Below are 14,154 nucleotides of genomic sequence, written 5' to 3' on the forward strand. Positions count from 1 at the left end.
AACCAAACACAAAGTGATTAGTCTTTTAGTTCTACTGGACCTCTTCTCCACTCGTCCCTCACTAACATTTTAGTCTAGCTGTTATTTGTTGATGAAATTGTCAATATATTTAGTCTTAGTTTTAGTCAACGTAGCTTACGTTTTTATTTCGTTTTTGTCAGTGAAAAAAAGGTAGTCGACGAACTTTTTCCGTCATAGTTTTAGTCGACAAAATCATCACTGTTGCCAATAAAGGGAAAATTAATGAATGATGGACGATTATTAGCGAGTTTAGGAACTGAAATGTAATATTTTTTATGAATACTATATCACACATAATAATTGTTGTTTACCTACCTCCTCAACATAGTCATGTCCCACAGGTTGGACATCTCCCTGACCCCCTGCTCTGTCACTATCCTCATCTTCTTCATCATCACTCTGTTGTTCCATCTTCGGATGCTTAGGCTCCTCTGCTTTCACTGGTACTACTGCTGGAGCGCTGGCCGGCTTGCTGGCTGTGAGACGAGCAACATGTCAGTATTCCAGATGTTAATTACCGAAACACTTTAAATATGATCTATAAAACCTAGAATTAATGGAGGCAAAGTTGGTTTATAACCACTGTAACATTCTATCAGGCGATAATATAATATTAACATAACAATATGGTCCCCCACCCACTCCTTTGAGGTACATTTTTGTTACAGTACATTATGCACATACAAATGTTTTGCTTTGCATTTAACCCATCCTAACTATTAGGAGCAGTGGTCAACTGCCATTAATAAAGTGACCAGGGAGCAGTTAGGGTTAAGTGCCTTGCTCAGGAACACTTTGACACAAAAACCAGGGACCATCTGTTTCCCAGGCGGCCTATCAACGCATTCAGCAATGGCCGCCATCTATATCACAACATATTATAAAAGCTACACAACACATCAATGGGTTTACTTTCACTCACATAAAAAAAAGGTGCAGATTTAAGCAGCCAACTTACAAAGGACGGTTATTTTAGAAGGAGCTGGCTTCTTGACCAATGGCGTTGTTTTGGTAGTGGTGTTCATGACTGCTGGTTTGGCCAGCGTTGCAGGTGTGGTCGCCATTGCTGTAGAAGCTGACGAGGTCGGAGCCGAAGCTGACGCGGGATGTTTCCCGGCTGTCGTTGTCGTATAAACCGGTGCAGAATTCACCAACACTGGCTCAGTTGAAGGTATGGGTTTCCCCAGCTTGGTGTGGAGTTTCACCACCTTTCCAAAGAAATACAAGACAATGTTCCTATAAACCAATTGCAATCCAAACAAAATTACTATAGCTCTATTTTTCCTGAAATAGCTATAGAAAACTATTTGGAATAACATTAGAAAAGCTTCAGAAAATCCTAATCACCAAAACTTTGACCTAAGATTCATAAATAGAACTTAAAGCCTAGAATTAGACATCTAATCAAGTTAGACTGATCTCAACTATGTCTACAAAGCTCCATAGTTACTTTTACACATACAGTTTGTTTGAGGAACGCTCTGAGGTACAGTCTTTCTGGTTACAAGCCACTGAATTTTGGGGGGTTAATTTGTATATTTCTTTATATTTTGAAGTGTACATGCATACATAGTATAGTAATATGGATGTATGTAAGCATATGGATTTAGGTCTTTGTGCACATAATGTGCTGGTGCATACCAGCATTTTATGTATAAAGGTTATTTTATGGCAACATGAAACCGAAAAAAACGTTCTCAAAAAAGAAAAGGGGAGATGGCACTGTGCGAGTGCTGTAGACACCTAATGCCTTAACAGATCCCTGAGGGAGGTATCGGTACGAGACTTGGCAGCTTTCAGGGGTCACATGAGTACTCACTGCACCAATATCCAGTGTGATTTATTTGCTTCAATATTTTCTATGGCTGCCTCCTATTCCTCCTATAAATATACTTTTCTTGATAGCAGTCAGCCAGTCAGTAACATAAAGCTGCTAAGTTGTGCTAACTGCTAACCTTTTGGTGTTTGGCCCCACGGATATGAGCAGCATAGGCATCAACCCCGGTGCAGGACACGTCGCAAAGCTCACAGCGTAACTGAGTTTGAATCCCTCTGGGCCCATTGTTGGCGCCTGCCTGGCCCCCAGACTTTAGGGCCGCCTCCTTCTTTTTGTGCTTCTGGCCCTCCAGGTGCTCCCGATACGTCTAAGAGAAGTGGACACAGTTAAAGGGTCAAGACATCACTGACCACCATTGATTGTTCTATAACAGCACCATGTGATAATCCTGTTTATGTTAAGAGTCTAATAAACACATTTACACTTAGCTAATGTTCTGATTCAGAGCTACAGTACTGCTGCTCAAGGAAATGTCAAGAGGACATACAGTATATGATTGATCATAATATACCATTATGATCATAATTTGGTAGTAGAGGGAATTGAACCTAAAGTGCCTCCAACCACGTGGTCACTGAAAAAGGAGTCATAAAAGGAGTTGGATTTTCACAATGCATTGTTGTACACTCTTACCTGAGGGCCAGCACAGCTAATCTTACATATGTCACAGTAATGGAGTTGTGGCTGCTTGGGAGGCCCTTTGGGTTTCTGCAACTTGCTCTGATGGAACATTGGTTTTTTGTAGGTGTTTATAGCCGGGGTTGTCACCATGTTGCTGCCCGCATTGCTCCAGGAAGAGCTGGTCAGCTGTTTGGGGGGTTGCTGGATGGAGGGCTGGGTCTGCTGGGGAAGGGGCTGGGGCTGGGAGACTGTAACCTGTGTTGGCTGGTAGTATGAGGGGGTGGAAGTGGAGGTGTAGCCACTTGAGTCGTAACTGGAGTAGCTGATGCCTGAAAGTGAGAGGACAGTAAAATAGTGATCCAGGGCAACTGGAAGGACAGACAGAAAGACAGAGAAATGCTTTAAGGGCAACGTCGCCCTTTTAGATGAAGCCTACTAGCTGCTAGCCTATGTAAAATGCTTCGTTTTAAGTAGGCTAGCAGAAATGTTCCACCTCCCTTGAAACGAGGTCTCGACACACAGACACACACAATGCTTTAAGTGATGTTATGATTTTTAGATGTGCTCTTCGCAATCAAACATTAGGATTCGGGTTACAAATTGGCAACTTTGCCATTAGAGAGACAGAGAGCGTGTATGCCAGCTCAGTGGCCTTGTGGCCAGTGTCCATCCTGAGATTGGGAGGTCGGGGTTTGATTCCCCAGTCGGGTCATACCAAAAGAAAAGACCTCCATAAAAATGGGACCCAATGCATCATGTCCAGTGGGTGTACTAGTATCAAGCTGCCTCACACTACAGCAACAGGAGATAGGCTCCTGCCCTATGGGCCACATGGCTCGGCAAGGCTTACTTACTTGTGTCAAATTGAACACGTTGCAAAAACAGACATGCACAAGATATGCAAAGGGTACTTGAATTTCATCAAGTGTTAATCCATACAGTCTATAATTAGTAGACTGAGCAAGGAGCATGAAGTCAAATGCAGGAGTTGAATACGTGTAGAGAGGCACCTGCCAGTCACTCAATATCTCTTTGTCCAATTAAACAGACACTCTTTCTTTCACTCATTGTCTCCACATAAATGTTTTAGGAGAAAGCAAGGAGACAATGCAAGGTCCCATATATGCATGTGACCATAATGTGGGCATATCAGTCAGAACTGTGGTTCTTCTGGACAACCGGATCGCTGTATCAGTCAGTCCTTGTGCCGTTTATGCCCATATATGGAGATCGCTCATGTCATCAGTATATGTCCATATATGGGCATGCCCCTTTGTGCTCATATATGGAGCTGACTGATTTGTTTGCGCCTTTGATGCCATGACGACACAATGAGGTTAGACAACACATTCCATATTTGAGCGTCGCTGCATTGGGAACTCCTTACATGGTTATAACTGAGTCATAGTGACAAGAGCGTGACGACGTGGTCTGCCGGCCGGTCCTCCCTTAAGCCAATTTGAACTCATTCACTGCCTGAATTATTTCTGGCCGCGTTTGCCCACTGCCAGAGATTTTTCATTGAAAATTAATAAATACTCAGGAGCCGAGATACAGAATTTTTAAGTTTTAAGTTAACAAGGAAGTGGATAGGAGTCTAGATCTTCGAAAAATCATATCTCCTTGGTCTTTGGCTCAAAAAAAGAATTTGCGTAGATCTACGCGACTGGCACGTGGCGGCTTTAAATAGGTTCGCGTAGATCTACGCGATTGGCAGTCAATGGGTTAATATAAGATGATACTGTGAAGTGCTTTCGATAAAAGGTGCGTTCGTATATCCACTCTAACGCTCTGCTGTGAAAGACGGTAGAATTTGTAAAAATATATATTTTCTTTTCTTCAGAAAGACATACTGCATTAACCAGTGTGTCAAGATGGCAAACAGACACAAGCCCAAGTTATGTTTGCCAACGTTGCACGTTCTGAAAACAACTTATGGGTTGTCTACTTCTTATAGTGTATATGAATAATACACTTTTGTTTTTGCATAGCTGATAACAATACCTACCATCACCATTTGCCATACCCATCACATTTTGATGCTCGGACAAAGAGTCTTTTCAGCTGGAGTATCTGGTGTGCGCTTTGAGTGCTCCCAGAGCACAGTGCTCTGAATTTTTCGATCAGGAATGCAGTGAATGCTCTGAATTCCATAATGACAAGCCAGAACACTCAAAAGCGTTCCCCCAGAGTTAATTCACGAACACACTCAAAATGATGCACACAATGGCACAACTAAGCAGGTGTATGTCTTGCAAGCGCCAAGAGCAGTTAACAATATACAATTCTAGTCTGCATAAGTTCCTAGTGTTGTGGACCGAATTCAACTAAACATCAGTCATTAGAAGCACTCCCTTGGTAACAAGCAATTTCCTATAACACGCAAACCAGGCGTATGCATGCTCTTCCTGCTCCTGCTAGATCCTGTGCATTGGTAAGAAAAAAATATGGGAAACTTACTTCTGACATAACGGTCTTATTACATGTGGAATTGGGCTAAACTAGACGTTAGGACAATCTAAATGTACTGCAGTTCCTCATCTCTCTCACCAGAATAGGAGGTGGCAGATGCCGTGGGCGTGTAGGAGGATATGGGTGAGGGAGACTGCTGGACACTTGTGGACACTGGGTAGATGTTATAGCTGGAGCAGGCTGGAGTCAGGGGTTTCAAGGCTGTCACCTGCCTCTGTGGAGGAGGGGGCTGGCTGTACACCGTGGAGGAGGCAGGAGTGTAGCCACTCTTTACACCTACTGAGAGTGAGGAAGGGAAGAGCAGTGCAGAAAGGAAGGGAAAGGCAGAGAGTGAGAGAGAGAGATATTTGATTCTCGAATCACATCCTCTGGGACTGCCTGTCAGAGAACTACGGGCAAGGCAGTCAAGCTATCTAATCCACCTTACACCAGCATTTGGACACCAGACACATTCCTTAGCATATCACATTACACTTATATACTTAGAAAGTGTGAAACAAACAATACAAAGATTGTAGGCAAATCACCCCTCCACCAAAGTACTGCAAATTACTATTTTAAGTTCTCAACTGTAATTGAAACGGGAACAGTCTCCAGCTGCAGGTTATATGAAACGCAATGATGACGGACAGAATAAATGCAGATGGACTTACCAGTCTGGTAGTAGTTGTCTGTGGCTGTCCTCTGGGCTGGGGCTATACTGGTCTGGTAGTACTGTTTATTATCATAGGCAGTCACTGCTGGGGCCCGTCCATAGCTGTAGCTGTCCTGTAAGTGTTGGTATCCAAGGTATTCATCAATAGATGCACAATCTATAGTCTATCATCAATAAATTGTCACTACTTTATTATCCTTTATGTGTAACAAAATCCACCAAACAGTTAAGTCAAATGTTATATCTAATCTACACTGAAGAATTGCGACATACTAGCGTCATGTCCAGGGGGTGTACTTGTACATCAAGCCGCCTCGCGCTAAAGAAACAGGAGATAGGCTCCTGCCCTACGGACCACATGGCTCGGCAGGGCTTACTTACTTATGTCAAAAATTGAACATGTTGCAAAAACAGACGTGAACAAAAATTGCAAACGGCACTTGAATTTCAAGTTAATCCATACAGTCTATAATTAGTTATAATTACATAATTATGATAGTCTATCATCAATAAGTTGTCACTCCTTTATTATCCTTTATGTGTAATAAAATCCACCATCCTTTATGTGTAATAAAATCCACCAAACAGTTATGTCAAATAATAGATCTACACTGAAGAATTGCAGCAAGTAACCCCAAAGCATTTCATTCAATTAATGTACAGTTGTAATGTCCACATTGTAAAATATTGCATTCAATAACGCTTTTTATTGAGTCATAACATCTCGGATGTTAAATCAAACATGAACACAACGTGCCATGAGAATTTACAACAGTATCACAAGCAAAGTGAAATCAGACTGACCATGTCTGAGTATACCTGAGTATACGTCTGTGGGGTGGTGGTGGGCTGGGGGGGTGCTGGGGGGTCTGGCTGCCTGTAGCCATAGTCCGGGGGTGCCTGGTGGGTCTGATAGGCAGGATAAGCAGCAGAGACCACTGGTCGGGCTGCCTGAACTGGGGCTGGAGCGTAGGAAGCAGTCACAGCGTGAGCCACAGCCGGAGCCTGCTGCACACTGTAGCTGGCTGTGGAGGGGTGGGTGTAGGATGGGGGAGGCTGGGTACTGTTGGAAGGAACAGTTGAGGAAGAGGGAAGGAAATGAGCGGGAAGAGAGGAGAGAGAGAAGCACAGTTTAATTAACTAGCTGGTGTGTACGCAATGGACCCTTCGGTAAGCCCCACCCACTCCACTCTGTGACTGGTGGTGCGAAGTTAGTCACACCCAGGCCTGGCAGCGCCTGGCAAGCTCTGCTTCTCACCCATTGACTTGCATGTTAAATTATGGCTTTTCCCCTTAAAAATAATCGATCATTTCAGGAGCAAGAGCTTCAAAATCTCTTCTAAATCTAGTCAACAAGGCCTGCAGTAGGCTATGCACTGGACAAATGTGCATGATATTATTTCAATACACTAAAAACATGGGAAATGTTAGAGGGAGTAATAGCCATGGATACACGACGGTCGACTGTCACGACCGTCATGGATGAACTTCAACCTGGTGTTTGCACTTTCTCCATTTATGGCCCGTACAGCTACATAAACGTTCATATTTCAAATATAAAGTGCTTATCCCATGGCCACGGATTTTACATGTATGTACGGGCTCTCAGAAGTACCCGTATCATCCGTATTGTTCAATAAAAAGCATTTTAATCTGATCGGTGGCCATTTTCTCCATATGCTTTCAACTGAGTGACCCTATCGGTTGGTAGGTGTATTGCACTCCGATACATTATGAGAAAATGGCCACTGATCGGATTAAAATGCTTTTTATTGAACAATACAGAATATACGGGCACTTTTAAGAGTCCTGTGCATAATTGTAACATCCGTGGCCATGGGGTAAGCACTTTATATTTGAAATCTGAACGTTTATATAGATGTACGGCGTAAATGGAGAAAGTTCAAACACCAGGTTGAAGTTGATCCATGACTGTAACAGGAGTTTTCATGTACCGCAGGGTAAGACTGCAGTAGTGGTTAATAAATAGACGAACAAATGAATTAATATACTTTAACGTGCGGAATCCGAAACAGGCAGCGCTGCGAATCTGAATTTTGTTACGATTACGGTGATTAGCAGCCTATTATTGACACCACCTGGGCGAGTGAGTCGTGTAACTTTCCCGACGTTAAGCTGTGTATGTGTTCAACAACACAGCCATGCAGCCTTGCAGTTTAAGTGCAGATTTCAGCTTGGGAAAAGCAGCCTCCAACGGGTTTGGGTACGTGGTTCATAGTCACCATTGCGTTATCGTGGTATTCCTATTCTTGCTATTATGTTGCAAATGATTGTGTGTGTGCGGGCGAAATAACATTGACAGCCATGGCAGGTGACGAAAGCTTGCCAGACCTATGCCAGGCTAACAACAGTTGCTAAGCTGGCATTGGACAATCGCTTTTGGGGTGGGGTTTAGCGAAGGGTCCATTGCCTTCAATAGAAATCTTTTGTTTGGAAATAAGCCATTGATTCAAATTGTGTTTAAAGATTGATTGTGTTGATGTGTTCTATTCTAAAATCCTGCCGTGAAAAAGCCTGCTCAGAAAAATCCTTCACAGCAGTAACTTCAGTGTGTTAAGCTGGCTGAGGTTAGGTAGGTTCCATCTACACTCCACACTACACTGACAGTATGCCTAAACATCTAGACAAAGGGGAACATTGCTGTTATCTAATGTGAATCCTATCGCCATAATTTGATGGGATCATGGGGACTGGGGACATGTGAAAAAACGTACATAACACTTCGCAATGTGTTCTGTGTCTCACGTTAAATATCAGCAGTTCCCCTCTAATTTAGGTTCTACCAGAATCAGATGCATTCCATTATTAAGCTCCTTATGTCAGAGCAGACTACTTTAGGTGCTGTACAATGTGTTTCTCATAATGAAGCACCGACAAGAGGCTCAACTAATACCACAGGTACTAATGGTGTATTGGCCAAAAGAACTTTAGGCATTACATTGGGCAGTAAAGTCAGAAGGCACCGTCCAGTACACACTGACCTACTTACTGAAAAAAGAAAAGAAAATCGTATTCTCAGCGGAATTTGCAGTAATGCCAAGAAGACAACCATGTGTATTTATGGAAGCAATAACATTAGCATTCTTTGCGATGCAAACCAATAGCAGTCACTGGGGATACAGGACAGGTGGGCACTAGGGACATCTGGGCACCTTGATGTAAAATTGGCTATTTTGTCCAAAATGTTAAAAATTTAATATTTTTAAAATGGTCTGAACTGAAGTAATGTAAAGTATAGTATATACATGATGTGAACATGCACCACGGTACATCATTATCAGACTTTCAACTTCTTGTTTATACCTCAGGTTTTGTAGCAATTTGTAGCGATTGTAGAAATATTAGACCTTAATTCTCGAATGTTTAAGCATGTTCTAATCATGTATACTTTACTTTAAACATTTTCCAAATATTTTATTTTTTGGAACATTTTGGGAAAGAAATGCCAATTTAACACAGAGGTGCCCACTCTTCCTTGGTGCCCACCTATACTGTTACCGTCACTGGCACTGACAGACTGTACCCGATGCTGTCAGCAGCAAAGCATTTGGTGTCAAGATAGACAAGGACAGGAAAGGGCGAAAAAACAAGTGCAATGGAGGATGGAATAGATAGCTAAGTGTTGGCCAACTACAGGTGCATGGATGCAGCAAAATAGGGACATAAACTAGTAGTATTCAAGGCAAGCAGGGTTGTAAGAATGGCACTATTTTATCCAATAATATGATACTGGACCCAGGATGAAAACCAAGCAGTAGCAACAAAAAAAGTAACACTGATTAAGAGTTTGAATAGGAAAACAGATCTCTAAGTATTAACAGTGTTAACAAGCTGATGTCCTGTTAGGCCAGCCTAGTGCTGCTGGGCTATAGATCATGAGTCTAAATTAAATCAATTAGTTCCAACAAGAGGACACGTTAAATATCAGCCGTTTGCCTGTAACCAATTGCAAATGGTTTGGTTACAGGCTAAATGATACAGAACATTGAACAAACAATCATTGTCTGTAAGTCTTGCATGAAAGCTGTTGCGATGAAAACAGGCAACACAACAAATCTGTTCGATCAGATAAAATACATCGTCAAGTACAATGAATGTATCGAGCTAAAGTGAGACGTGACTCCACTCGGCTCAGCACAGTTGAAAAAGTTCCAGCAAAAATGTCAGCTGTAAACCACTTCACGACCATCCCGTGGTCTAGTCGTACAAATGCAACTCTATTTGAGCCTCACTGAGCACTATGTCGAAGACCTCGAGCTGAGAAGTACATGTTTGCAGACAAGCTATGCACAGATCATACAGGCGAGACAATTGCTTAAAGATGCGTTAAATTCCTGGACGTTTTACGGGGAGTGGTTGGTTTGTGTCACCACAGATAATGGCAGCAATGTTATCAAGGCAAGAGCCTTAACCACTTAGTGTCCGACTGTCCATATTCTGGGGCGAACCTTTGGTGAAAATAGCAGATTTACAAGCTCACAAAAGCTTGCAAAGAGATTTGGTGCAGAGGGAAAAAAAGGAGCGGACCGTCCAAGTCTAGACCCCTGGAGGAGGCGGACCCTGATCAACTAGGGTTTAAGTAGTTGGCAAAGAGTGCAATAATTTGGGCACAATGCTGCATCTTGTCATCGGTAAGAGAATGCCATTCCTCCTCTTTCTCTCCCCCTGCCTCTAGGCCTGTCACAATTATTACATAATCGCCTAATCGCAATTATACGAGATAATCGCAATTATTTTGCATAATTGTCATAATCGCCAAAATCGTAAATTTTCAAACATTTCCCAAAAATAGCAGAAATAGCTATTCCCGCTAAGTTTTCCGCTATTTTTTAAGGTATAAACTTGTTGTGTAATTCTTTTGTATATTTAAGTTATTTGTCATATCTGCCCTGTGCAAATTTGTGATTATGAAGCCTAAAAAGTAAACCAAACAGACATTTTAATTGTATTCATATGTTGCAATGTTCAAATAATTAAATCGCAATTATTTGTGTGACAAATGAATCGTCAACTTACATTTGTAATCGTGACAGCCCTACCTGCCTCTTTCTGACACACACACCTCTCACTCTCTCTCTCTAGCACACATTACAAACATGTACATAATTGTATTCACTTTATATGTACTGTAGCAATTATTTTATTCTAGAATTGTATTCAACATGTATACAGGCCATATAAATATAGTCATAACCTCAAAATTAACACTGAAAGGAAACCTATTAATATTTAGGAATATTCGGCAATAAATACAATACAATACACTCACTCACACACATCAAGCCATATTGAATATCTAAATTAGGCAAAAAAATATTAAATAATAATAGGTCTATATATTTAAAACAATATAAACGTATATCAGATGATATAGCAAATTTAGACCATATCCAGATATCTCCCAGTGTTATGTAAGGCCAATAAATATTATTACTTATTTCTTTTTATCTTTAAACTAAATTTGGTATCATTATAAATGTGGATACCAAAGTGCTTAATTTATACTTGAATCATGAGATGGTGTGTGCAGTTAAGTAGCTAAAGGTAAAACTTTTAAAGTAAAGTCAGAACTCATTAATGTGGAGACCAGATGGTATGGTATGTGTGCCAATGGTTCAGAATAGCAATATCAATCAAACTTTGTACTCAAAATTAGGCAGGACATATTTTTGTCCACTCCACGTTGGCTGCTAAATGCAGTGATTAACCAGACACTCCTTACAAGTCTCGGACTAAAGTAAAGCACCCAAAGTTTGGCTGATGGGGTGTTTATTTCCCACCCTGTCATCGTTAGACTAGAAAAGGCTCCTCCAGTTGGTAGCCTTGAAACATGATGTCATACCATCGTCCTGTGATCCATGGCTACTCCAGTTGCAACTTGCACGATGTTGCAAAACTAAATAAATAAACACTAAATAAAAAGACAAATATTACAACGGTTGTTTACCTCGGATACAGGATAGGTGGGCACTATAGGGACATCTGGGCACCCCGATGTACAATTGGCTATTTTGTCCAAAATGTTTAAAAATATATATATATTTTTGAAAAATGTAATGGTAATTAAGTAAAGTAAAGTATACATGATGTGAACATGCACGATACATCATTATCAGACTTAATTGTATCCTTCAAATTATTGTTTATGCCCAAAATGACTGGATATACAGGTTTTGAAGCAATTGTAGAAATATTAGAGAAATTGTCTAATGTTTACATCATGTAAATTTTACTTACCAAAAAATGTTTTTCTTCAGATTTTGGACAAAATAGACAATTTTACATCGAGGTGCCCAGATGTCCATAGCGCCCACCTATACTGTTACCTTTAGCACACTACTGTCAAGAGACATTCCCCACAAAATGCCAAACAGTTGTTTTGTTTCCTTCTTTTTAAGATCAAATAGGTATGTGATGTTGGTCAAAACCTCTACCCGTCACACTAGCCTTGGATCAAGACTATCATAGATTCATAGATGTATTTTTTAATCGATTTTTACATTTGCATATCTATGACTATGATAGATACGAAGGTAAAAGTCAGACTCGAATAAATACATCTATGATAGTCTTGATCCAAGGCTATAGTCACACAGACATTAAAAACTGCAGTCTGCAACAGACAGTGCCAGCCAGGCTGCCAGCAACGTTAGCTATAGCTTGGGGGGCTTGTCTGCCTTCGTAACATAGCTAGCTGAACACATAGAAGTCCATTGCTGCTGCTGCTGCTCTCTCAACTTTCTATCCCAAGTGTGACCATTTTTTAGGCTCGCCGCTTCATGCCAAATGCGTCTGCGACCGCTGGCCTCCTGCAGGATAGCATGCTAAAGCTAGCGCAGAAGAACGAACACCAAAACGCTCGCCCCAAAACACAGTCGCCCCGGGGCAAATCCGGCGACCTCGGAACGCTCTCCACCCGGTATTCCTAAACGTCACCTCAGTTAACTATGCCTATAACCTAGCCTTATTCTTAAACTCAACCTCAGTGAAACTATATATAAACCTAACCTTATTCCTAAACTTAACCTCAGCCAAACTATGTCTAACCCGGCCGAGACTTAACTCTAACCTTATCCTCAGTAAAACAAACACGAGAATACAAGAACCGCTGGTCCGCGAAAAAAAATGGGGGGCGGGCGTGTTTTGGGGCGAGTCTTCCGTTTACCAGAAAGACTAGCTAAACGAGCTCGTCCACTGCACGGACACGCAGTTAATAACCCGCATCAACAGCGGTGTGTGTGTGTGGGAGGTTGCTAATAAGACTAATGACAGCGTTACATGTGAATGTGAAACGCCAAAGCACGCTGACACACACAATAAAAAAACCGCACGCATCAACTGAATTACCTGTACTGCGGACCGGCACCATGTGTAAAGCCATAATAATTGCTCGCAGCCATCTTGGCATCTCTCTCCGTTCAGCAGCAGCGCTGTACGGACGGGCCAGTATCCGCTGCGTCGTCACGTGTGTCTGTCACTTGTTCAGGGGGCAGCTTTGCCAGATTTTGCGAGAGAAATAAGCAACCAGGTCTATGAAAACAAGTCCAAAAGAAGCGACCACTATGCTACAATCTACAAGCTCACAACGCGCCACGATGCGACGCATTGTGAGCTTGTAGATCTTCTATTTTCAAGAATCTAGTAATCAAGTTTTTGAAACAATTTAACAACGCAAATCTGGTACGGGGGTGGTCTACGAACAAATACATTTTAATCTGGGGGTCCTTGACCTGACCAATGACCATGTTTTAGAACAACTACTTACAACTAACTTTAAACAATATTTAGGAAGGAAGCCCAAATAAGCAACTACGTGTTAGAAACAAGCCCCAAAAACTGCAACTCGCAACTTCCAATATTTGTAAGCAACTTTACCGAAAAAAAACAAGCCCAAAAGTCGCTTATAATAAGCAGACATGGCAACGCTGACTCAGGGGCGCCCGTCCGCTTGCTGCGTTAACTCTACCAGCGCTAAGTGACAGGCTCAGCTGAGAGCCGACTGTACTTATTTATGATGCAGACACTGTACCACCCACCGCTGTGAACCAGTTTAACATCTGAATTAATGTCAGTAGACAAACTGTCTCGCTTTCACGGGCGCTCTCCTCATAGGCTACTGTAGCAGCTATGTATAAGTGTTTTGTCCAACTGACTGATGATTAATTGACAGGCCCACATCTTTGACCTTGGCTTCCAATGGTAACTAATAGGTGGGCACTAGGGACATCTGGGCACCTCGACGTGAAATTGGCTATTTAGTCCAAAATTATAAAAGAATATATATTTGAAAAATGTAAAAATATTTGAGTAATGTAAAGTATGATGTGAACATGCTTAAAACACAACAATTAAGGTCTAATATTTCGACAATTGCTACAAATTGCGACAAAACCAGTCATTTTGGGCAAGAAGTTAAAGGATAAAATGAAGTCTGATAATGATGTACCGTGCATGTTCACATCATGTATACTTCTACTACATTACTTAAGACCATTTTTCATTATTTATATATTTTAAAAATTTTGGA

General features: G+C 41.5%; 1 protein-coding gene across 6 annotated transcripts in view; it reads right to left on the reverse strand.

The window, feature by feature from the left end:
* zfr2 (zinc finger RNA binding protein 2) overlaps positions 1-13,103 on the reverse strand; it is a gene marked incomplete at both ends in the record, with an annotated part of 28,835 nt that extends 15,732 nt beyond the window's left edge. For 2 of the 6 annotated variants that reach the window (XM_080431775.1, XM_080431778.1), the window contains 8 exons: positions 337-497; positions 980-1,229; positions 1,977-2,165; positions 2,492-2,808; positions 5,030-5,230; positions 5,605-5,719; positions 6,426-6,669; positions 12,975-13,103. In XM_080431775.1, the coding sequence (XP_080287901.1) occupies positions 337-497; positions 980-1,229; positions 1,977-2,165; positions 2,492-2,808; positions 5,030-5,230; positions 5,605-5,719; positions 6,426-6,669; positions 12,975-13,027 (1,530 nt within the window). Of the gene's footprint in view, positions 1-336; positions 498-979; positions 1,230-1,976; positions 2,166-2,491; positions 2,809-5,029; positions 5,231-5,604; positions 5,720-6,410; positions 6,670-12,974 lie in introns of all 6 variants that reach the window. The other 4 variants (XM_080431776.1, XM_080431773.1, XM_080431774.1 and 1 more) reach the window with 3 other exon arrangements.
* Between the last annotated feature and the right edge of the window lie 1,051 nt (positions 13,104-14,154).

Source organism: Gymnoscopelus braueri, assembly GCF_963280865.1.
Source record: "Gymnoscopelus braueri genome assembly, chromosome: 6".
Taxonomy (NCBI): domain Eukaryota; kingdom Metazoa; phylum Chordata; class Actinopteri; order Myctophiformes; family Myctophidae; genus Gymnoscopelus; species Gymnoscopelus braueri.